Source organism: Zingiber officinale, chromosome 2B (assembly GCF_018446385.1).
Source record: "Zingiber officinale cultivar Zhangliang chromosome 2B, Zo_v1.1, whole genome shotgun sequence".
In the NCBI taxonomy this organism is placed as follows: domain Eukaryota; kingdom Viridiplantae; phylum Streptophyta; class Magnoliopsida; order Zingiberales; family Zingiberaceae; genus Zingiber; species Zingiber officinale.
This window is the reverse complement of record NC_055989.1, coordinates 141,896,571-141,922,982: the sequence shown is the minus strand read 5'-3', so window position 1 is coordinate 141,922,982 and position 26,412 is coordinate 141,896,571. Positions and strand designations below refer to the sequence as shown.

The 26,412-nt window shown below is 37.4% G+C and overlaps 3 protein-coding genes across 3 annotated transcripts; 1 reads left to right on the top strand and 2 right to left on the bottom strand.

Moving 5' to 3' along the window:
• Positions 1 to 1,855: 1,855 nt before the first annotated feature.
• LOC122049612 (pathogenesis-related genes transcriptional activator PTI6-like) lies at positions 1,856 to 3,041 on the top strand. The gene has a single exon (XM_042610978.1). The coding sequence runs from the start codon at positions 2,145 to 2,147 to the stop codon at positions 3,009 to 3,011; it is 867 nt and encodes a 288-aa protein (XP_042466912.1). The 5' UTR covers positions 1,856 to 2,144; the 3' UTR covers positions 3,012 to 3,041.
• Positions 3,042 to 4,245: 1,204 nt separating this feature from the next.
• Positions 4,246 to 6,863, bottom strand: LOC122048793 (protein STRUBBELIG-RECEPTOR FAMILY 7-like). The gene is made up of 5 exons (XM_042610317.1): positions 6,511 to 6,863; positions 5,606 to 5,702; positions 5,236 to 5,391; positions 4,974 to 5,100; positions 4,246 to 4,568 (listed from the first exon to the last, which is right to left on the bottom strand). The coding sequence occupies exons 1-5, from the start codon at positions 6,861 to 6,863 to the stop codon at positions 4,246 to 4,248; spliced, it is 1,056 nt and encodes a 351-aa protein (XP_042466251.1).
• Positions 6,864 to 13,137: 6,274 nt separating this feature from the next.
• On the bottom strand, positions 13,138 to 25,848 carry LOC122047503 (DEAD-box ATP-dependent RNA helicase 31-like). Its single transcript, XM_042608849.1, has 10 exons — positions 24,557 to 25,848; positions 24,012 to 24,118; positions 22,691 to 22,746; positions 22,365 to 22,589; positions 22,071 to 22,277; positions 21,907 to 21,993; positions 21,734 to 21,829; positions 21,437 to 21,652; positions 14,308 to 14,490; positions 13,138 to 13,591 (listed from the first exon to the last, which is right to left on the bottom strand). Exons 1-10 carry the CDS (start codon positions 25,768 to 25,770, stop codon positions 13,364 to 13,366), a joined length of 2,619 nt encoding a protein of 872 aa, XP_042464783.1. The 5' UTR covers positions 25,771 to 25,848; the 3' UTR covers positions 13,138 to 13,363.
• Positions 25,849 to 26,412: the final 564 nt, after the last annotated feature.

The window sequence follows — 26,412 nt, the reverse complement described above, 5'->3', positions numbered from 1 at the left end:
TATTTGAGACAGGATTTTTTGGACCACTTTTTGTGGTCCAGGGGATGTGCCACTCGCATTTGCAGTCCGATCACAAACGCGATCCGGCCACAAATAGTTGCGATATCTTCCTGGGTTCACCGTCCCCACCAGGTTATAGTTTTTGTTCGAAGCGGGCGGCCTCCGGGCGCCCGGAGGACATCCTCGCTCGGTGCCCAGTAATCTGGCCACTTATCCACCATCGGAGGCCTTTGGGCGGCCTCCGGCCGCCCGCTCCGAACAAAAACTATAATCTGATGGGGACGGTGAATCCAAGAAGAGATCGCAACCATTTGCGGTCGGATTGCAACCGCTATCCGATCGTAAATACGAGTGGCACATCCCCTGGACCACAAAAAAGTGATCCAGGAGATCTGTGCTCCATCTATTTATAGATGGAATCTATCCAACCCTGCGGGTCATCCGAGTTAGTATGTGGCGAGTGTTGTCACAATGAGGTCGCAGGGTCGATCCTCGGGGCAGCTGGAGAATAAATCTCATATCTCCGTATTACACCATATCCGTCATATGCTCGCTCGGATGCTGCGATTTACCTCCCTTGTGATGGCCTTGGATCGGGTACGACGGGGGTGCTGGGGGCGAGCATTTTACCTTTTGCCACAATAGATAGAATTTATCCAAATCAAGGATCCTGGTGTAATGGACCATCCCCTGATCCATAATTTGTGGACTAGAGGATCCCTACTGCCTTCATCGTTTTGGTAGGATTGCAATATGGGCTGGGCTGAACTCATTCAGTTGGGCCACTCTTTGGATAGAAGTTGGCTCTTATATAAAATATTATAAGGATAAAAATTTAAAAAAAAATCCAAATTATATAAATGGTAAAAGGAGGTCACTTTTATTATTAAAAAAAATTTTATTTAAAACTTTATCATCTAACGTACTCTCTATTCAATAGTTGCTACAGCATAAAAATTAATTATTTTATTATTTTAATTAAAATTATTATATACAAAATACTATTATTTTAAAATATATTTTATCACTTTAGCCCATTAGTTATCCCAGGACCTGCTATGGTGGTAGGCAACAAGATGCATTTATAAGCCTATGATTCAATTGTCACGTAGGATACATCTATCGTGATTAAACTAGTATTAAAACTTAAATTTATTTGATAAACCTTCCACTCTAAAATTAGTTGGATTGTAAAATATATTTTTATCTAATTAATCAAAATTACTTAAATTTTATTAGGCTTATTTTAAATTTGTCAAAATTATTTTAAAATAATCGCTACAAATTTTAAATCTTGAACACAGCACCAAAATAATCATTACCAACTCGGTAAAAATAAATTTATAGTTTATTAAAATCATTTAAAAATAATAGTATTGTTGCTAAAATGGATAAAATAAAAATTATATATTTGGTAATATGCTAAATAATAATAAAAAGTAAAAATTAAAAATATATATATATAACAAAATATGAGGCGCCGTGCCCTACTATTTAACTTGGTCTCTTCTCCGTCTTCCTCTCCCCAATTTCCTTGCTCTCTCTCACTCTCAATCTTCTTTTCATCGTCTTCTCAGCTGCTAGTCGTACAGTACTGCTGATGCTGCGTTAAGCAAAGACTCTTCCAAGACAAGACGGTGCTCCTCGCTGCTCCCGCCATTGCTGCCTGCTTCTCTGCTACAAAGCACGCTCCTTTTGTTGCCTCCTTACTCTGCTTCCTCTCTGGTGTCGTAGCTCACAAGGCTTTCACTGCTTTACTGCTTTGGAAGCCCATCCGTAGCAGAACTATGTAGAATACTCGGCCTTTTTGCTCCGGGAGGGTCGTCGCTGTTATTGTTGCCATTGATGCGGATCGCGCTAGCCAAATCCCTGCCGACTTTATTCGCCTGCGACGTGGGATTGCAGAGGAATCGCTTTATCCCCTCGCTTTCTCTCTTCCTTCCTGCTTTACTCTTTCATCCGCTCGATCGCTTTTTTGGAGTCCAAAAGTTGAGTTTTTTGAGCTGGTTTTGCTGATGCAGGAGCAGGAATCGCAGTGAAAAGCCGTAAAAATTGGATTTTGATGGTGGTTTTGCTGATCCAGGAACAGGAATCTTCGCCGGAGATCTTAAAAATTAGATTTTTAGCGGTGGTTTTTGATTCCCATGTTGCCTGGAGCGATGGAGGAGACGCTTTTGTTGCGGACGGAGCACGTCGCCGTGACCCGGAAGCCAGTCTCCCCGCCGCACTCTCGGACAGTGCGCATCTTCTGCGATGACTTCGACGCTACTGACTCCTCCGGCGACGACGAGGAGCGCCCCCGGCTCCGCGTGCGCCGGTACGTGCAGGAGATTCGCCTGCGTGCTAGGCCCGCCAAGGTGCCGCCGCGGAAGACGAAGGTGGCGCCAGAGAGGGGTGGGGACGACGGCATCGACGGGGGAGTGAAGCGGTTCCGCGGCGTGCGGCGGCGGCCATGGGGGAAGTACGCAGCGGAGATCCGCGACCCCTGGCGTCGCGTCCGGGTGTGGCTCGGAACCTTCGACACCGCGGAGGAGGCCGCGAAGGAGTACGACTCCGCCGCCGTCCGGCTTCGCGGCCCCGGCGCTGCCATCAACTTCCCTGCGCCATCCGCCGCCGTTGACTATGGCAACTTAGCCGACGACACGCCCGGCCTCTGCTCGCCGACCTCCGTCCTCCACGACTTCTCCCCCGCCTCCACCACCACCTCCCCCTCCTCGCCTCCAGAGTCGTACCGCACTTCCGGCGGCGGGAGCCTGCCAATGGAGCTCGGCGAGTCAACGGCATTCGAGGTTCCGCCGCTGCTTGACGACTTCTTAGACGTCGTCGCCGGGTCGGCGCCGGGGAGCTACTTCGACGAGTCCACTCCGATCGGCTTCTTAGCGGAGGAAATGGGCGACGCACTCGTGGGATCCGGGCTTGGGCTGGAATTCGGACCGTCGGGGTGGGAGGACGGCGAGTATTTTAGCGACATCGGCGATTTATTTCCGACGGCGCCTCCTCTCCCCGTATAATTGCCGAATTTTAGTTTTATCAAGGGAGACAGAGGGTTGCTTTCATTTTGACTTTGACTTCAAACGAGTTACAATTTCCAACTCGTATCACATTTTGAAATCTAAATAGATCAAAATGAAAGATTTCAACTTGGAGTTAATAAATTTGCAAAAAAAAAAACACGCTTTTTTTTGTAAAAGTTACCTTGATAAATTGCTGATCGACTAAAATACTATCGTTTGCCCTTAATATACTACGTTGAACCTATTTTTCAGGTAGTTTAGAATCATCCTTCGATCCCAAATTGAACGAGATTTTTTGTTTTGACAAAACATCAGAAGGAATCATAAAATTAACAAATAATTGTCCATTATTTAAAAAAATAAAATAAACATCACTCTCATAATTTTATCCTTCAAATATCTTTGATCTAACATAATTATAAAAGATATCCTATAATTATTACAACACTATTAAAATGGATATGGTTAGATTATATATATATATAATCATTTCCGGAATCTAAGTCAGACGGATCATCGAGTGAGGTGGATGAAATATTGATCGAATCGCGGTGTCTCGGATGAGGGTATGCTGAGATGGTTTCTGTGTTAACCAAATCGTCAGAAGTCCTCTAGTCAACGCTACCTGCAGCCAACGATCGGGTCGCTTAGGTCCTTGGTACCCCGATACTCAAGGCAGATCCAACAAATATATAAGTAACAGAATAAGATATAAAATAATGAAATGTGTATAGAATATGAACGAAGAACGTACCCTGCCCAAGGGGGCGCCCTCGAGTGGATCGGTTAGCTGATCGGGATGCTACTCAAGTTATCGTGACCCGAAAGAGCAGATGACCAGGAACCGGTTGTGGAGCTGGATCTAGCGGCGTAGAGCCGAATGTGACCTGGATCCGGAAGATGTCACGCAAGGCGAGATCTAACAGCAACGTGTAGGTCGGGATATGATATCGGCACGCAGACCGAGATAGGACGCTAGCACACAGATCGAGATAGGACATCGGCACACAAGCCGGGATAAGATATCGGCACGCAGGCCGGGATAGGACACTAGCACATAGATCGGGATAAAACATCGGCGTGTAAGCCGGAATAGGATCTCGGCACGCAGGCCGGGAAATAATAATAACAAGAAGGCTAGACACAAATCACACAGTCCGAAATACAAACGCGGCTCGAAGGCCAGAACACAACAAGGGCTCGATGGCCGGAACAGTACCGAAGACACTCGTCAACGTGGGTTGGATACCGGATCGGCGTCGAAAGTGTACGACAATGCGGATCGAAAGCCGTCTACAACGATGGGGGATGGTTGCGGCTTAGAGGTCGTCTGCGACGATGGGACCCAGCTGCTGCTCGGGGCAGATTTTGCGATGGTGTGGTCAGCCGCCGACCTCGCAACGATAGTAAGGTGGGCAATGGCCCCGGAGGGTAGCATCGGATGGCGGTGAACATCATAGAGAAGGTCACCGGTAAGGAGGGAGAGGGAGGAGGAGATGGGCAGGGCATACGCAAGTCGCGGGGGACGGTGGAGACGATGACGCTGACGTTGAGCTAGCAGGTGGAACCAGGGGGAAATTCTCGTCCCATAACGCTAGGGGGGGGGGGGGGGGGGCGCCCTTAACGCTAGGGGTAGAATCGGATAGGGACCCGTCCCATAACCATCTTATCCAATTCTCGTCCCGTTAAAAATTGGGAATTAATTTTTCTCCCGATCCCGTACCCGACAAGTGTCGGGATCTGAATGTTCGAGATCCCGTCGAATAGGAAGATGATATCCCAAATGTTCAAATATTTTTATTATACATCAATATTTTGAGTCGATATTAGTAATCAGTCGAGATTGCTTTGTTGTCTATAGTTTAAAAACATAATTTACTGCCTTATAGGTGCTGAAATAAGTAAACAAGCAACTGAAAATAAAAAAAAATAGAGAAATAAATAACAACTATTATGTACCATGCAAAACATCGTGCAAAGAACCCATGGTTGCAAACTCATAGACCATCAAACGCATATTCCCATCAACACAGTATCCTAGCATTTCCACAAAATTTTCATGTTTCATGCTTGAGACCATAGAGGCCTGATGTCAAGAGAAAGTGCTTTAGTTATTAAGTCTTTACATGTTAGATTAAATGTAGTGCTTCAATGGTTAGTCCAGCTTTTACTAAATGGAGAGGCAAAAAAAAATGTCTATTGCAGATGAATAAAGAAAAACCTGAGTCAAAAATTCAGAGGTGTTGTCTTCAGATGAAGAATCAAGCTTTTTTACAGCAACCTGCTTCCCATCCTCTAGAACAGCAAAGTACACTCTTCCATATGATCCTTCATCTACTAAAGATTTTAACCCAAAATTATCAATCGACTTCTGAACCTTATAAAACCTATTTTCTGTTCTAGTTTCACATTTGCAAAACCCGAGCATATTGCCATGTTTCAGGATTCATATTTCCGGTCTAATTACCACCCAGACTCAATCTCCCAATAGATAATTTACAGAACCAAGAATAGAAGATAAAAGCTTGGTTAATAATTGAAATGAGCCAATAACCAAGAACAGAACATGGAACCCTTGAACACGATATTACCATGCTGGTGCATAGAACCAGATGCTGGTGTTCATTGAAATGAGCTTCAATATCTTGAACATTAGCTTCAATGTCTTGAACACGAAAATTTAGTTCACTAGAAACACAATAAACATATCATCATGGTGAACAAATTGATTGAATCCATATGAAAGCAACAATATCAAATAGAAGCTATGATTGTAACTAATGTAGCAATTGCAGCAAAGTTTTGGCAAGTACCTTTATAGAACTATGTGGCTCTTTGCTACCTTGGCTACTGGCTAGTAGAGCCCGGATAAAGAGAGGAGGGGAACGTCTGGCGTGAAGACCCGATACGAGAAAGGGGGAGGTAGCGCGACTTGAACGTTGTAACCGAACGCACAGAGAGATGGAAGAGAGATAAGGGAGCTCCCGTAGGACAGGTGGCAGCAGCGGATCGAAAAGGAGGTGTAGACATCGGCTAGGCTTTCAGTGGAATAAGTCGACGAACGGCAAGCGGTGAAGGGCGAATGCGAAGGGCAAACGGCGAACGTCTAACGACGAAGGGTGAACGACGTGATTCGCGTGCGGCGTGAACGACTGAATGAGTAAATGCGTAAGTCAAGTGTTTAACCCTAGTTTCTTTCTTTTCTACTTTCCTTTTTTTGTTTTTTTAAAATCGTCCTTCATTTCTAGATATTTTAATTTTAACCCTAATTTTCTATGTTATTTTTTTTATAAAAAGTCTAATTAAAATTATTATTAATATATTTGAGTCGAGTCGGGAATCCCGTCGGGTAAAGCTTGTGTTCTCAATCCTTTTCTTGATTTTGATCGGGTCGAGAAAAATCCCAACCCCTCGTGTCGGGAAAAATTCGGGACGGGAACGGGATGGGAGTCAGGAAGGGTCGGGAAATTTTTAAAAAATGCCAGCCCTACTTAACGCTGGAGAGGGCAGGCAACGATCGTTGGAAGTAGCGGCGGCAATGAGGAGGCCGACGGCGATGAGAGGTGACCTCTGAACGAAGAGAGGAATGTCGGAGAAGAGGTGCTCAACGCTTGCCGATGGATGCGGCGAAGGCGGCATCGACTTGCATGAGGCGGCGGAGTGCAGCGTCGACAGCGGAAGCGGTGTGAGGAGAAAGGGGCAGCCAACCTCAGAGGCGGTCATAGTCAGAAGCGTGCTCCCATCAGCGGCGAAGGCGAGAGAGCGTGAGAGAGGGGCAATGCACGTAAGCAGGGAGAAGAGGTGGCAGCGTTGGCGAGGGGATGCGATGGAAAATCTCCAAGGCAGCATCTGTGCTTGGGTAGTGGTAGCCTTGGCCGCGACAGGGAGAGGGAGAGGCAGCCTTGGCAGCAAGCGTGGAGAGGAAGAGGTTGCGGGAGCGGGGGCTCTTGGTCACCAAATGCAGTGGCGCCCGACTCAGGGTGAAGACGGCGAAAGGGTGTCGACCTCACCGTCGTGAAAGAGAGCCGAGAAGAAATGGACCTCCACTGGTCGGCGTCCATGAGGAAAAGGAGTGGCCACCTCCTGGCAGTGGTGGCGGCAGAAGAAAGCCACGAAGCCGCCTCCTTTTCCACGGGTGAGCAGTGCCCTAAAAGGGATGCTACAGTACAATGGCCAAAATACTCTCCTTCTCTCTCCTAATTCCCCCTCTATCCTTAAGCCATATCCATATCAATATATATTTAATTATTAATAGTTTTTAGGATAATTTTATCTTTTTTCCTTTTATATTTAGAGTTTAGGTTTTCTTAACTAAATTATATAAAGACCTTATACTTTGTATTTTCAATCATCAATTTTGGATTTAATAATATGGCTAGTTTTTTCATTTTCTTAATTTCTACATGGCATCAGAGTAAGGTTCTCTTTCTCTGACCTAATTTTTCTATCGCCCTCTGTTATTGTTTACTGTTGTCACTATCATCTCTTCTTGTTGCTGCCGATTTCGACAACGACGCCCTGTCCTTCCGATTTTGACACAGACGACCTGCCCTGCCGATTTTGACACCGACTACCTGCCCTACCGATTTCGGTGCCAACGCTCTTTTTTGTCGATTTCAGTGCCGACGCTCTTTTATGTTGATTTCGGTGCCAACGCCCTGTGTTACTGATTTTGGTATTGACGTCCTTTTCTACTGATTTCAACACCGACGCCTTGTGCTGTCAATTTCTACGTTTGACATCTTTTTCTGCCTCAAATTCTCTGTGAGACCACGGGTCGTCCTGACACTAGTTTTACGGATCGTACAGATATGTATCCTTACATTGTGGTTATTCTAAGTATTATTCATTCTGTCATCATGCATGATCGTGCAGATGCTTCATGGAAATCTGATACATATTATTCTCAGATGGATGTCAAGAATGCATTTCTAAATGGTGATCTTCATAAAGAAGTTTATATGACACCTTCTCCTAGTATTTCACACCAACCTAGTGAAGTTTGTAGGTTTCGTAAAGCGTTTTATGGTCTCAAACAAGCACCTCGTGCTTGGTTTGAGAAGTTCTCTACAGCGATTACTTCGCTTGGTTTTCGTCCTAGTAATCATGATTCAGCATTGTCTATTACATGTACGAGTGCAGGTCGTATTCTTTTATCATTCTATGTTGATGACATGATTATTACTGGTGATGATTCTGATGGAATTGCTTCCCTAAAGTCTGAGTTGGCTCGTCATTTTGCTATGAAGATTTGGGTATACTACGCTACTTTCTTGGCATTGAGATTGCTTATTCCCCAAAAGATTATCTTTTATCCTAGTCAAAGTATATATCTGATCTGTTTGAGCATGCTCATCTTACTGATAATAGAGTCGTTGATACTCCTATTGAGACTAATGCTCGATATTCTCCATCTAATAACTCACCTTTGTCAGATTCTAGTATGTACAAAACTATTGTTGGAAGCTTGATTTATCTCACTGTGACTCGTCCAAATATTGCGTATGTTGTTCATGTGGTTAGTCAATTTATCACTGCACCAACTACAGTTCATTAGGCTACTGTTCTTCGTTTTCTCAAGTATCTTCGGGACACTCAATTTCAAAGCCTTTTATTTCCTTCTACTTCATATCTTGAACTGTGTGCATACTCTGATGCGAATTCGGCTGGTTATCCTATGGATCGTAAATCTACCACTGGTTTTTGCATTTTTCTTGATGATTCCCTCATTTCTTGGAAGAGTAAGAAGCAAGATGTTATTTCTAGATCTTTCACAGAAGCTGAGTATCGTGTCATTTCCTCAACTACTTGTGAGATAGTTTGGTTACGTTAGTTGCTTGTGGATATGAGTATTTCTTTGCATCAACCTACTCCGTTACATTGTGATAATCAGAGTGTAATTCAAATTACATGTAATTCAGTTTTTCATGAGCGAACGAAACATATTGAAATTGATTGTCACATTACTCGTCACCATCTTTAGATTGGTACCATCACATTATTTTTTGTTCCTTCAAAGTTACAGATTGTTGATATGTTATCAAGTCACATTCTGCTTCACACTTTCGTTTCTTATCTGACAAACTCTCAATGTTTCTAGCTATAACATCGTGAGTTTGAGGGGGGATGTTAGATTATATATATTTATTTATTTATAGCTTTTAGGGCAATTTGATCTTTTCCCCTTTTATATTTAAAGTTTAGGGTTTTTTAACTATAAATTATATAAAAATCTTATATTCTGTATTTTCAATTATCAATTTTGGATTCAATAATATGGGTAGTTTTTCCTTTTTCTTAATTTCTACCAATATAAGATTTAGTATTTATACTATGTAAAAACTATCTAATATCTAATACAACGTATAAAAATTACTGATAACTATTACAATGTCTTAAGTGTGAGATTGAGATTTATGATTTTTAATTTTGAGTAAACATCAAAAGGCTTCTCAAATTTTATAGCTCATCGTCTATTATATATAAAAAAAAATCAAATGAACGTTTCTCTCATAAATTTATCTTGAAAATATCCTTTAATCTAACACTATTACAAAAGATATCCTGTAATTGCTAAAATGCTATTAAGATGAATAAAAGATTTAGAATTTAGGATTTATACTGCGTAGAAACTACCTAATATTTGGTACAATGTATAGAAATTATTAGGTAGTTGTTGCAATATGTTTAGTGTGAGATTGAGATTTAGGATTTAAGATCTTTAAATATTATTATATCAAAATATTATTTATACTGCGTTGAAGGTACCTAGTAGTTGATACAATATATAAAAACTACTGGGTAGGTATTACAACGTGTTTTGTATGATATTAGGATTTAAGATCTCTAAACATTATTATATCAATATATTATTTCCTAATTTGGTAAAAATTATTTAAATGTTTATTAAAATCACTTCAAATAATTATAAAATATATTATGTAATTACTACTATCCTAATTCTTAGTCACTCTAAATAAATTGTAGCTATTGAGTAACTTCTATACCTTGTAGCAGTTATTTGGTAACTTCTATATGGTGTAAATTATAAATTTTAAATCCTAAACCTACTTTTAACGCGTTATAAAAGTTACTCGATAATTTCTACCGTATCATTAGATTCAAAAGTATTTTTGAAATAAAATAATGAGAGAAACACTCATTTGATTATTTAAAAAGAAAAAAAGAAAAAAAATGGGCACTCATATGATATTTCTTGTTAATTTGGGGCATCCTTTTATTTTTTGCCCGTTAATTTTTAAAGATGTAGATCTTCTATCTCTTATTCTTTCTCCTTGGTTTCTTTCCCCTTTGTCTCCAACATCAAATATGTCTAGCACAACTCTTATATCATTGTAGGAGTTGAAATATGAAACAATCAATTAATTATAGTAAAAGATTATTACATTCATCTTAGACACTCTTCACAATTTATTTATAGATTATGTGAAAAAAAATAAATCACGAAGTCAAATTATAACCTACCGCCAAATTAATTAGGAAATGATCAATTCATAATTTCTATAAGAGTGGTGGTGAGATTATTAGGTTAAATCAACCAACTATACCGAATGGAATGTCGTGTGTTCAAACTTTTATCAAGTATATCAATCATTCAAGATACCCAAGCCATCAATCAACTTGAGACGACGAGGCGTGTATATGAAAATGTACATGGGTCACATTGTGAGAATCAGAATTATTTGTGCCATAATGAAAAGTTCCAAAAAGCAAGATTGGAGATTTCCTATTTTGGTCCATTTATTTTGTCTGAGTCAAGGCCTACCATGAAGCCAAACTCGAACTGGCTGGGTCCTCATTCAATGCTTTTGTCCTATTTTATCGTTTTCTAGAAAAAGAAGGTATGCGTAAATTTTTCCCAGAATCTTCTGTCACTTGCCAAATTTGGAGTGGATGGACGAATATTCCTTTTGGCAAATCTCAAATTGGTCCTCGATTTTTCATATTTGTACAGTCTTACCATAAGAAAATTGTGGTAAAGAAAATAATTTCGAAAACTAAACTTACCATTTGTTGCTAACTATTTTCCTTCTCATTTTAAAATTATACGTAATGTTTGATTGACATTCTTAAAAATGTAGTTTGAAACAAAATAATTTATAATTTTTAAAAAAATAAAATAAATGCAACCGCTAGAATCTCACAGGCAATGACTGTCGCAAGCACACAAGCAAACCACAAGCTTCGGCGACTAGGCCTCGAGCTTGAAATGACCTAGCCATGAGTGGTGAAGAGGCCGCGAGTTCACAATGGCCTCACTGTGAGCTCGTCGTTGGCTCACGGCAGGCAACAAAGGACATGCTTGAGATGAAAAGCAATTGACTCGAATTTGTATTGCCCATGGGGCCGGTGCTATGGTAAAAGGTAAGGATGATTTCAGTACAATCGGGGTGTCAAAATAAACCTCTTGCACTACCGAACCAAGTTAGGATTGAGAGTTTTAGGGTTCAGATTAGACCGGATCTGACTTAGATTTTTTTTTAAAATTGAGTTGAGTTTGAATTGATCTGAATTTAGGATGAAAAAGTAGAGCTTGAAACTTGAAAGCTACTACATGTGTTTTGAATTTTTTATTTAATAATTTTGTTAAAGAATAAAAAAACTGTAAATTAGAGAAAAATTTCTAATCACAATGTTAACTTTGCATGCAATCCCCATGTCCAAAAAACTTTGTTTCCACTCCCTGCATGTAAAGTATTACTTATTTCAACTCCCTCATGCAAATATTGTTACCTAAATCGCCCCTCAAATTTTTTAGATACAAAAAGTCCAAAATTTAATACAAAAAATCCAAAAACGAGTATAATTCTTCTTAAAGTCAGCACTTTATATTAAAATCGAGTATATTTTCTATTAAAATTGTACCTCTTATTTTTTTAGGTATAAAAAGTCTAAAAACAAGTATAATTCTTGTTAAATTCAGCACTTTATACTAGAATCCAGCACTCTATACTAGGATCGAGTATATTTTCTATCAAAATTAACCCTCATATTTTTCGGTATAAATAGTCTAAAAATGAGTATAATTCCTATTAAATTCAGCACATTAAACTAAAATCGAGTATATTTTGAGATGAAAAAAGAATCGTACTCAATTTGATAGAAAATATACTAGATTCTAAGTTAATATACTCAATTTAAGAGGATTTATACTGATTTTTAGACTTTTTGTACCTAAAAATATCATGGGCAATTAGGTAAAGATGTTTGACTAGGGAGTGAAAACAAAAATTTTCATGGATATGAACTGCATGTAAAAATTTATTTGTCAATAGGAACTGCATGTAAAATTACCCAAAGACGGTATCCTATAGTAAAAATTCAAATCAAATTGGTGCGGGCTCAGATTTATAATTTTCAAGTTGATTTGAGTTCGAGTCATATTTGAGTTGTGAATTTTTTTTTATAATACCCAATCCCAACCTACCAGATTGGGTTGGTTTGGATATGAGTTTAAAATTTTCAGCTTGATTCAAGTTCGGATTGAAATTTTTTTACAATACCCTTGCTTCAACCTGATCTAAACTCATCCGATCCATCCAAATTGACACCTCTATCATATAGCGAAGGTTCAAATCTCGCACTGGACCACTAATGACATTTCGATGTCGTGTCATTCTTAAATTTACTAACGGTCTGCGAGGCTAAGCCGTCCATTTCTAAGACTAATTGGATAGAAGATCATATAATTGGTTAAATAAAAAAATAAAAAGCATAGAATCTGATAACACAATATTTGCTCTCTTCCAAAACCCTAATCTTTCTTGGTTCTTCCACCATTCAGCCATCTCTTTCAAGGTTGCATTTGCAAGCCCAGCACGCAGAGAGGCCTCAGGCTTTTGGCCACCTCCAACTCGTGCTGTAATCTAACCTGCAGCTGCTGCATGAGCAGCAGCAGCAGCAGACGACGACATATCTGAGCTGACCAGCAGTTGCCACAGCAATTCAAGTGTATATCCTTTTGTGAGCTTAACAATGTAAAATCATACTTGACAAGAACAGAGAGTCAAAGGCTGATAATAAAACACTGTAAAGTTTTAACTACCAAAATATCTGAGTGATACTTATAGCACAAATGATTCCAAAATCTGCTCGACAAAGATTTGCTATTCAGACAGTTAATAATATTCGATATAAAAATATGCATATAGTTTAGGCATGCCAAAGGTGATAAACTCTGCTAAATTACAAGATCTCACTCATTCTGAGCACAATACACTACTGACAAGTGTTAAAAATTACCAAGCTGTTTTTCGTAGGGAGGGAAAGTGTAAAAAATGTAAATAAAAGATGTTTCTTAATAAACCAATTTCAAAACCAATAAAGGACTATCTAACTCGCAAGCCAGGCACATTGTTGAGCCCCATCTTACTGAGTATATTTTTGGCTATAGAGGGTGGATTGTCGAGCCCCATGCTTCGGCTGAATTCGTTGGCGAGAGATACGAGCTGGGATTTGTCACGGCCAATTTTTTTGTTAGAGTTGTAGTATCCAAGCCATGCTTGATATGCCGACTCTTTGTGCTTCAGGTCTACATGTGCTAGTGCTCGTTCCACCTGCATGGCCAATGGAAGGAGTTGAACACCAGTTGTATCAATTACACCTAAAAATCTAAATGCAACATAGCATATTTGTAAAGATAGTAATGCTATGTTACACCAAAATACAACACAAGCTCCATTCTAACGGTCAGAATCCACCAATTCCTAATTGACCTGGGTCTAGTGTGGATAATTATGATATAGCAAGACACCCAAGTATTATGTTGATTGTTAGCACATTGAAGAGGTGACAAGTAAACAGGAGTTGATTGCACTTGAAGCAAGAAAATTACTGTCCACTTTGAAAAAATATGTACTGCACATCAATCCCACACTAAAAATATATTTCAGCCAACCAAAAAAAAATTTATTGGTAAGATTTAAAACGAAATCTTCCCTTTTGTGTATCAGAAACACAGAATATTCTTGGAATATTATGCCAATCTGCAGCAAAATCTCAGCCAAATTTAACCAATGACACCCAATGAGGACAGCATGATTTATATAAATGTAGATGTGCACATATAAATTGTAGGCCGCAAGACACTGATCAGGAACTAAATACTGAGAGATAGGGGAAAACTAAGACATGACAGTTTAGATTTAAGAGGGGGTATAACCTGAGAATTCATGAAAGAATGAAATAAAGACAATAAATCAGAGAAACATCAAAATGATTATAAACCTGTACAGTGACAACAATGATATAAAATGAAATAATTAAGAGATACCTTTTTTCTTGTGTCCAAGTCAATTGTCGGTGCTTCAGCCTTTGTTATCGGCAAATCCTTGATGCTACTTAAGAAGAAATCCTCCCATGGTGCCAACATCAAAATGCCTACTCCTTCTTGGCCTTTCCTGCCCGTTCTACCTAGTCTATGTATATACTGCTCTCTGTCAGCAGGGATTCCCAACTGTGGCACAAACAGAGATGCTCAAAGATCAGTAAATTTCACGATCAGTAATCAACAATGGTTGACTATTCAAGTTTAAAATGACCATGTCAAGGGACCACATTCCCTTTGTCATTATAATTCTAAAAATGAACAATACAAAATAAGGAATGGATATTGATTAGCAAAGAATTAATTTGGTGACAAAAAAATCTGTTTAAACCATTAAATATGGAAAATTATGAAATTTGGACAAACTTTAACAAGACGAGATATCAATGAGAATTGGATAGACTTAAGGGAAAAACTATCATCTTTAGAAATCTGCAAGCTACTTCCTATGCAAATTGAACTCGCATGATTGCATCTCTAATTGCCACGTGCACAAGTAAGTGAAGACCGTCGTCTTAAATATCCAAATAAAAACTATTGTAGTCGCAGCAGATTTGGATATGCGGTAATCTTAAATATACTTGCTAATAAGAATTCATTTGATCCACCAATTTCAAGCAACTTGTAACCATGAACATATCTGAGACACGGGGGGCATACCACCCATTGGATATTTGGTAAAATCCTAAATTCATGTCTGAAATAAAATAACTGATCCTTGTATTGTCAAATATACCACATAAAGGAATCTTATAATCTCAAGCTAACTAACAAAAGGATAAGCATACTATTACAATAGAAAGAGAGATCATTTCTACAACACTGACAAGCAGCAACAACAATAACAACAACAACCAAGCTTATCCCACTAGGTGGGATAAGCTATATATATCTTTCTACACCATTGGACTCTATCCCCTACTATATTATCATTTATACTTAAATAAATTTTATTTTATTTTATTATTCCTAATCAAGTTTTTTTTTTTTGTCTTCCTCTACCCCGTTTGATGTGTGTATTTGTCATAATTTCACATTGCCTAACTAGAACATTTTTGGTCGTCTAAGTACATGTTTGTACCATCTTAAACGTATCTCTCAAAGTTTTCCCTTAATAGATGCAACTCTGACTTTCTTTCTAATACTCTCATTATTTCTTATTCTATCCATCTTCGTATATCAACACATCTACCTTAATACCCTCATCTTTGTAACTCTCATCTTCTGCTTATATGCTCGAGTTATAGTACAACATTTAGCGTCATATAACATAACAGATCTAACCGATGTTTTGCATAACTTCCCCTTTAAATTTCAGAGTTATTTTACCATCACATAAAACATCCGACGTTCTCCTCCATTTCAACCATCCTTCTTGTATTCTATATAAGGCATCTCTCTCAATCCCTCCATCGTTTTGCAAAAAATGATCTTAAATACTTAAAGCTCTCACAACTCATCATCTCCTATCTTAATAATTATCTCAACGTTTAATATTGTTAAACTTAAATTATATATATTTTGTCTTTACTCTACTAAGCCTAGAACCTTTCACTTGTAAGGTTTACGCTAAAATTCTAGTTTAGCATTTACTCATTTATGTGTCTCATCTACCAAAACAATATCATCTGCAAACAACATGCACCATAGTACTATCTCTTGAATGTGTCGAGTGAGTTCATCTATGATTAATGTAAAAAGATAAGGATTAGAGTCTTGATGTAACTCTATCTTTATTGAAAATGCTTCTAGTTAATCTGCATGAAGTGTTCACTCTGGTCGTTACATCCTTATACATATCTTTAATTAATTCAATATATGCTACGCTAATACCTCTCTTTTCTAAAATTCTCTATATAATTTCTCTTGGAACTTTATCATAATTTTTTTTTTTAAATCAATGAATATTATGTGTAGATATTACTTTTGCTCCTAATAATTTTCAATTAGTTGTCTGAGAAGATGTATAGCTTTTATTGTCGACCTTCTAAGCGTAAATCCAAATTAATTTTCGGTCACCGTGATCTCCTTCCTTAATATATTTTATTACTTTTTTCTAAAATTTTATGGTATGACTCATTAGTTTAATACCCCTAGAGTTTGTACAATTTTGTACATTTTTATTTTTCTTATACAAGGGAACTCGAGTAGTTATCCAATTTCTATACTGATTTAACCTACTTAAATTACTTAAGTTAAGTTCACCACCTAAATCTTTATTAAAAAATTGATAAAAAGATCTCTACTCTTTTATTTCTCTATCATTTACTAGTGTCATATTGCATTTATCTTTAATACATTTTATTTGGATAAGATCATTTGTCTTCCTCTCTCTCACTTTAGTTATTCTATAAATGTATTTTTTCTCTTCTTTTAAATCTAATTTTCGATATAACCATCCAAAAGCTTCATTATTTACCTCATTCACTATTTTTTTAACCTCTTTGTTGGTTATTGTATATTTTTTAAGTTTTTCTCATTCTTACAAATAAATAAGTTCTTGTAAACGATTCACTTTTCCTTTCTCCTGTACTTTTTCATTCCACCACCAATATTTTTTTTCTTGGTGATGCATGCCCTTTTGACTCACCGAGTACATTCCTCGCTACTATTTTCAATTTTATATCATCTTATCCCATGTACTAGAATCACCGTATGTTTCATTTAATGCTTGTACTCCTACTTTCTCCTTAAATATGTTTTATTTCCCATCCTTTAGATTCCAACACTTAATTCTAGGAGTCATATATGTTTTTCTTCTAATGATATTATGATTGAGGCGTATATCCAACCCTACTAATTTATGTTGGGTAATTAAGTTTTATCAAGGGATGACTTGCAATCTTTACAAATCTTTCTCTCCCCTTTTCAAATCATAAAAAAATCAATTTGTAATCTATTATTCTCACTTTTGAATGTGACCAAATGTTCTCTTTTCTTAAAAAATGTATTTTCTAGTATAAGGTCATATGTTATTGCAAAATTCAATATAATTTTCCCTTCTTCATTTCTTGTTCCAAACGCATATACTCCATGCACCCTCTCACCCTCATATTCCTCATTTTTCATTTTACATGCTCATTTAAATCAACTCCTATTAAAATTATTTCATTGGCAGAATATTTTGTGATATTTCTTCTAGGACGTCCCAAAAGCTTAATTTGGTATCTACATTTAATCCTAATTGAGGTGCATATTTGCTAATTACGTTCGCAGTTTTTTTTCACGACTACTAAATTGAAAGCTATAATTCTATCTTTCTTTATAATTACTCCTATAACTTCATCATATGACGAACTACTTACAACAATACCCTCTATTTCTTATTTTATTCTTTTCTATGTATCATAACTTAAAATTAAGTTATCTATCATCTTTGTTTTCTCGCCTACCCATTTTATCTCTTATATACACAAAATACAAATTCTTCTCCTAATGATCGTATCTACTACCTACATTGTTTTACAATGAAGTTTCCCATATTCCATGTTCCAAATCCTAAACTATTAACTTTCCTATAATATTTGTTATTATCCAACATATGGTGTGAGAACTCTTGCCTATTTAACACTACATCGAAGTTATCATGGAAATATAGCGGCCCTTGCCGATACGTTACACCCTGCAACACGAACTCTTGCATATTTAACACTATACCCGAGTTCTGAAGATGTAGCAATCCTTACCAAGACGTTACAATCGGACCTGCTACACATTCCTTCCGGGAAATAACCTAGCATTAGTACAATAGTTTAATGAATTTATTCATTAAACATTTGTTTTAGTTTAACGTTAGTTGGCAATCTAACACAATCCTCCTCTTTAAAAAGAAAAATGCTTGTACAACACTACTACAACAACAACCAAGCCTTTTCCCACTAGGTGAGGTCGGCTGTATGAATCCTTTTACGCCATTGAACTTTATCTCCTATTATATCATCATCTATATTTAAATAAATTTTATCTTGTTTTATTGTTGCTAACCAAGTCTTTTTTTATCTTCCTCTTCCTCGTTTGATATGTATGTTTATCATAGTTTCACATTGCCTAACTGGCGCATTTATTGGTCGTCTAAGTACATGTCCGTACCATCTTAAACGTGTCTCTCGGAATTTTTCCTCAATAGATGCAACTCCGACTTTCTCTCTAATGTTCTCATTTCTTATTTTGTCCATCCTCGTATGTCCACACATCCACCTTAACATCATCATCTCTGCAACTCTCATCTTCTGCTCATGTACTCGAGTCATAGCCCAACATTCAGCTCCATATAACATAACAAGTCTAACTGCGATTTTATAAAATTTACCTTTAAGTTTAAGAGGTACTTTACGATCACATAAAACACTCGACGCTCCCCTCCATTTCACTCATCCTGCTTGTATTCTATGTAAGACATCTCTCTCAATCCCTCCATCATTTTGCAAAAATAATCGTAAATATTTAAATCTCTCGATTCCGGGCAACTCGTCCGCTCCTATCTTAACAAATTTGTTTATTAAAGCTTACATTATCTTAAACTAGTAATCATCTAATTGCAAACCAAGTAAACCTTTCCTCTTCTTTTCTTTTATGCTAATTAACTGTTGTTCAACTAACCTGTGTTGTCTTTGCTAAAATGGGAAAGCAAAAAAAAGTTTTAAGTTTCTTAACAGGGAAATTCACTCACTCTTATTGGCCACATGGGACCAACAATTACATTCTTGTATATATCCTTAATTAGTTCAATATATGTTAAGCTAACACCTCTCTTTTCTAAAATTCTCTGTATAAATTTTCATAAGACTTTATCATAAGTTTTTTCTAAGTTAATGAATACTATGTACAGATCTTGTTTTGGCTTTCAATATTTTTCAATTAATTGTCTAAGAAAATGTATAGCTTCTATTGTCGATCTTCCAGGCATGAACCCAAATTGATTTTGGATAACCGTGGTCTCCTTCCTTAATCTTTTTCCCAAAGTTTCATAGTATGACTCATTAGTTTAATACCCCTATAGTTTACACAATTTTGTACGTCTCCCTTGTTCTTATATAAGGGAACTAGAGTACTTATCCTCCATTGATCAGACATTTTTTTTTATTTTCAATATCATGTTAAATAGTTTTGTAAGTCATTCAATACCTTGTTTCCCTAAGCACTTCCATGCCTCTATCAGAATATCATCTGGTCCAACAGCTTTTCCATTGTGCATCTCATTTAAAGTTTGTTTTACTTCTGAAGTTTGAATTCTACGATAAAAATTAAAATTTCTATGCTCATTTGACCTACTTAAATTACCTAAGTTAAGTTAGTCACCTAAACCTTCATTAAAAAATTGATGAAAATACCTCTTCCACTGCCCTTTTATTTCTCCATCGTTTACTAATACCCTATTACATTCATCTTTAATACATTTTATTTGGCTAAGATCTCTTGTTTTCCTTTCTCTCACTTTAGCTATTCTATAAATGTCTCTTTCCCCTTCTTTTGTATCCAATTTTTGATATAACCGTTCAAAAGTTTCATTTTTTGCTTCACTCACTACTTTCTTAGCTTCTTTCTTGGCTATTGTATATTTTTTAAAATTTTTCTCATTCTTACAAATATATAATTCCTTATAAGCTATTCGTTTTTCCTCTCATTCCACCACCAAGATTCTTTACTTAGTGGTGCATGTCTCTTTGACTCACCGAGTACACTCTTAGCTACTATTTTCAACTTTGATACCAAAATGCTTATACAACACTCACAAGCATTAATAAGAAAACTTGATTTTAGAGACCGAGAGTCTGAGACCAATGGTATGTTAGGAATCATTCATTAATTCATCACATTAGAATGAATGGAATCAAAGAAATTTTAAAGATAATAAATATAGGTAAGATGTGTAGGTTCGGCACATCCAGATTCCTAGTGAGAAATTTAAAAGAATTTTAGAAATCAAGGTATAATTAGCAAATTTTGGAGAAGGAATGTCTAGTATTTGTATCAACATGATAATTTACTAATGTTAAAGCCACCAGAAGTGTTACAAATGATTTTCCAGTAAATGTAGGTTGCAACATTAACAAATCCTAAGCCCCCTATCATTTACGTCAATCCAAGATGAACTAACCAATAATATTATTGTTAGAGGTGGGAAAAATTAGGGATTTTAATCCTGATTATCCCTTCTACCTATGTTAAATTCCTGCAATACATGATCTGCACAATTAAGTCCATGAAAAAGATAAATCTCAATGTATGATATCTGCACATGGCATTGTGCTAACTAATCAGAGTAAATAGATTATCCTCAAACCATAATTGCAGAGAGAAACTTTAAAAATCCTAAGTAAAAAAAAAAAGTAATCAATTACAAAAAAGGAAGTGAGAAATAATTAAGATAATCTCAAATCAGTATAAGTAGTTTTAAATATTTTGAATTTATTATTCAATAAGAATGAGATTCTGATGAATAAATCATACATATGATAAAGAAAGAACATTTGAAATCTTGTTTAATTATCATCAATCCTCGAAAGAAAAAAAATGTACAAGACTCGTGGTATGCCATGCCATAATTTTATGGATTGAAATATTAGGAAATCAACAACAATTAATTTGAGATTAGAATATAAGAACAGATGTGTGGAATTATTTTAAAAAAATGAAAATACATTTGGAATCAATTAAGTGCCCAAAAATGATGAAATGAGAAAATAGGTTAATCTAGTATGGACATGTCAAAATCGACTATAAAATTCCACCGTTAGATAAGTTGTGTCAATTAAGATAAGGTGCAAGGGGCAAACGAAGACAAAACTCTACTTAACAAAATTAAAAGATTTAAAAGATTTGAAAATCACAAACAAAATAGTCTTGCATAGAGGGATAAGACATAGACAAAGACTAGCACCACACATGATGGTGAGTATCTGCAGGCAGATAATTTACACAGATGAGTCAAAGGGAATTGCACTAACATTATTCAGGATCATTGGATCTTAATCAGAACAACTAAAGACCATGGAACAGTGCAAAATTGACTAATAGAAGTTCCTAAACATGAAGGTGCATCAAGCAAAATTGAGTTATATAACAAAATGACTACCTGTATGACAAATGTCACATTTGGATAATCCACTCCTCGCGCTGAAACATCAGAACTGACAAGAATAAGACCTTTTGACTCTCTAAACTCTTTAGAAACCCTGGTCCTGTAAGTCTGAGGCTTTCTAGAATGAATTTCCCTAACATTAAGTTTTAGTTCAGAAAGAAGATCAGCCACCAGCCTTGTCACCATTGCTGTTGTACAAAACACAATAACCTGCATTGAAATGATACATTAAAAACAAAGAGTCCAGAACATGACAAAATGGATAGCCACTAGGGCTCAAGTAACACCTACCTTATAGTCAGCATTTTCTGAAATATGTTCAGTCAAAACACTATACAATGTCGAGAAATGCTTCTCAAGCGGTGCAACCAATTGCATCTGTCTAACCTGAAAAGCAGTTACACCAATAATTCAATGGAAATTCAGATGTTTGTGCAGTTATACAAGCAAACAAATAAAAGTACATGTGAGTGTGTTTCTTCAGTCCCTTCTTCAACTGTATTAATAAACTCAAGGTCTCTTCTCATAGCAATGTAGCATATTTGGCGGACCTGGGCATTTTGAATCAAATTAATGAAATTCATAATCAGTATATGGCAAGTATTCATATCATTGAAAACAAACATACCTCGTCTGGAACAGTTGCAGAAAATAAAAGTGTTTGCCGCTGTTTGGGAACTGCAGTCACAATCTTCTCAATATCTTTTCGAAAGCCCATATCCAAGAGACGGTCAGCCTCATCAAGGATGAGAACTTTGACGCCCATCAGCTGAGTAGCAAATCCTGGAGTATTCTCAATATGATCTCGAAGCCTTCCAGGAGTTGCTACAAGAATCTGCAAATGCAATATCTGAGTTTTAACGAGAATCACTTCCATTGTTGAAAGAACCCTCACGTTTCCCCAAGAATTCCAATATTTTACCTGGCATGGGTTAGTTTGCATCTTTTTTTGTTCTAGTGCTAATCGTGTTCCGCCCATCACCACTTGTACACAAATTGATGGATGAAATTTAAGAAGCTTATCAGCCTCTGCAGCAGCTTGATCTGCAAGCTCACGAGTAGGGCAAATAACAAGAACATTGATTGGTGGTCTTCTTTGATCGCGATCAACAGGAGGTAATTTTGAGACGACTTCAATTGCTGGAAGCTGAAGCAGCCAATTGGTTCACAATTATCACATGGCAAAACTATGGGGGAAATGCTGTGTAAAAAATGAGAAGTGCAGAATTCCAAAGGTGGATTATTCACCAAAAATGCAACAGTTTTCCCAGTTCCAGTTTTTGCTTTTGCAAGAACATCTTTACCTGCAAATAAAACCAAAATGCTGTCATTGTCCAGTCATAATCATGAAATGAAGTGGATACAATTCCATTCCAAAATTATTACTTATTTGGATGGGGGCAACCTACTAGATTAAGGATTACCCAGCTTGCCTATGTTAAACTATAGGCATGGAGCAAGATGATGGGGGTGCAGTCACTTGGAATGCAGGGCGTTAAAATACGAACATTATATACCACCGCACTCAACTATGAGCATGTGGCATCATAGTTTCAAAAACCACCATCTGGGATCTGTGGCATATATGAATATGCTGCACAGATATGGCAGAAAATCTCTATGCAAATTGAGCATGTGAATAAAGGTGCAAGGACGTGATTATATAGAGTGCACCTACCATGGGAAAGAAAAATTGTAGAAGACTGGTATTAAATACTCTAATGAACTTAGTTGAAATACATACTTAAAGCTCTAGATCTGTTAGAAATATTATGCTTATTAACCAGTGAATGAGAAACCAATATACTTTCTTCATATCCCTTTCCTGATGTTCTTTTCTTAGTTCATAATTCCTGTGCATTCATATCCCTAAACTTAATCTCCTGCTTTCAACTGCCTTTTACAAAAAATAAAAAAATTCTTTCTTAATAAGTTTTTCATCCACAGGGGGTACAGAGCTTAGGGTTCAGTCTTCCTTCAAAGGATGGAAAGGTGACAAAACCAGTGGATATAAATAAAAGGAAACCCTTTGGAGGGGGGAAGGGGCCCTGAGTTTGTACTGTAAAGCATAAAAAACAAGACATAGGAAAACCAGGGGGGTGGTGTAGAGTTAGTGTATCGCAAAAAAAAAAAATTAAAAACTATGATAATCTACAGGCCGTTGCAATAAAAGAGATGAATAGTCAAGTGGAGCAGGCCTTAGATGTAAAGAAATGTTAAACATATCCAACTGCAGGAATTTGTTATTCTTGACATATTGAATCAAGATCAAGTCAGAGTACAATGATTTATCCAAATGATGACAATAATGCAATTCCTGAAAAAACTGTGTAGCAAACCATAGGGAGATATCAGTTGGCTAAGACATTATAAGCACTCTATTGGACAGTCATTCTAACACCTTATCTAATTCAATTTCTCCAACAAATCAACCCTTGATCAGAATGATGAATCTCAAGAATTATTAACCATGAGGCATTGACAAACTAGATAATATTCAATGTCAAATAAAAGAAAGATCCTTATATCATCCGCATGCAAATGCAAGAAATGACATAAGATGGCTAACCTTGAAGTATTACAGGAAGGGTCGCTGCTTGCACAAGTGTCATCTTCTCATATCCAGCTGCTTTTACTCCTTTAAGCGTCAAAGGTGAGATGGAGCACTCATCAAATCTGAAAAATGCAGTATTAGTTAAAGTTTAGAACCAACAAAGCATTCGCACAACTTATACGTTAACTCCTTGCTAATCGGACACACCACAAACAATAATACTTGAATGCATAAACTGCAACAAATACTGCATCTGGATTGATATATTTCATTTTTCTCTTGAGACGTATATTAAAATTTAAATGTCTTCTTCCAAAGCATACAAAAAGTGAAAAGAAACTTGACTCAATCAGCAAACTAAATTCCTATGAAAATGATGTTCACATAAATTTGTTTGTACTATGATCCAACTTGAATACTTGATTCATGTAGCTCTGCATGCTTGCTTCTTGGCTAACCACTATGGGAATTTTACAAAAAATATGAGGGCAAAAACTCAAGTAAACCATTCTAGTGCAGCAACTCTTACACGATAAGGAAGCAAAAATTGCAAAAATTACCTAGTTTCACTCAGGTAAGAATCACTGCTTGAATCTGATTTTTTTGGTGCTGAGTGTGCATTGTCTTCATTTCCTAACTTGGTGGAACCTAAGCTCGTCAAGAGATCATTAACAGACCCCTCTTTTTCATCTTTGTTGCCAAAAAAATCATCACTAAAACCAGATACATCATCCTCATGCTCAGTTTCTTCATCTTCCTCTCCCTCTGATTCTGAAACTTCCTCATCTGATTCTGAAACCGCCGACCTATCCACGCCTCGCATCTGTTTAAAGCTCAAGTCGTTATCTCTTTTATCTTTTCTTGAAAATGTAGAAGGCATCTTTTTACCACCCCGCCCCTTGCTTTTCCTAGACGAAGACCCAAATTCATCATCATCATCAGAATCATCATCCTCATCCTCTAAATCACTATCAAACCGTCTCTTAACCGGTGAATTCCTGGAAGCACGAGACTTAAATTTACCAGATGATCCAGAAAAATCATCAAAATCGTCATCCCGCTGCATCCTTGACAGTGGCTTATCCTTCATTGACCGCAAAGAACCACCTCTTCCACCTTCAAAACTTCGGAACTTCCCGCTACTAGATTCCCGAGAAAAATCATCATTCCTAGAAGGCGACCTGTCCATCATCGGCCGTCTTCCCCTGGAGCTGAACTCATTGCTATCTCGACCTCTACCCCTATCATTCCTAGAAGGGGGCCTGTCCATCATTGGCCGTCTTCCCCTGGAGCTGAACTCATCGCTATCTCGACCTCTACCCCCATCATTCCTAGAAGGCGACCTATCCATCATAGACCGTCTTCCCCTGGAACTGAACTCGTCGCTATCTCGACCTCTACCCCTTCCTTTATAACTCTTGTGCATCTCCTCATCCGATTCCTCGTCATCATCGCTCTTCATTCTCAAGCGAAAGGAATCCTTCCTCAGATCACTGACCCAATCGCTGAGCTCTGCTTCGTCGTCGATCAGACTCTTCGCTTGCCCAGCAGCACCCCTCGACTTGAAATCGCCTCTCCGATTTTCCCGCGTCCCCGGGCCAAGACCCGACCTCGATGAGCGGGTAGTAAAAAACTTCGAACCGAGAGGATACTCTTCGGGATGAGTGCTGAAGACGGAGGACGGGTGAGCGGCAGCAGAAGCGACGCCATAGCGGGAAAGGCGGAGGCTCCCGGAGGAGCGGAAAAGGCGGAAGGGGATCAAACGGCCGATCATGGCCGCCGGCGATAGATTCCTAAAACCCTAACTCGGACTGTGGCGGCCGTTGGGGGTTCAGCGACGAAGAAATGGGAGTAGCTTTTATAGGGAGGAAGGGTTTAGAAGGGTTTTAGGCTGTGAGTTACCAGTCGCTCATGTCTTTTGTTTTTCTGCTTGTGTTACAAACGTCCGATATAATCCCTAAACGACACACAGTCGAAATGCCCAAATATAATATATAAATGGGCAACTCAAATGGGCAACTCTTGAGTTAAAACCATTTTGGCTATTTAAAAAAAATAAAATAATTATGAATATATATATATATATACTCTTGAGTTAAAACCATTTTGGCTATTAAAAAAAATAAAATAATTATGAATATATATATATATATATAATGCCCTTTTAACGAGAATAATAATACGTGTCAGCCCACGAAAAGAAATGAACTTTTGTAATCTCAAAGTAAGATTAGAATGATTAAGAATATTGAAAGAACAATGGACTAAGATGGTTAAATACAAAGAGAAATATTTAATGCCCTTAGTCGTGAAAAGAATATTGTTTTTTATTTGAAATTATCATCATCATAAAGGTGACTTTATAAAGTTGGTCTAGGGTATTTTTATAAATATAAATTCGGTCCGAGTTAAATCG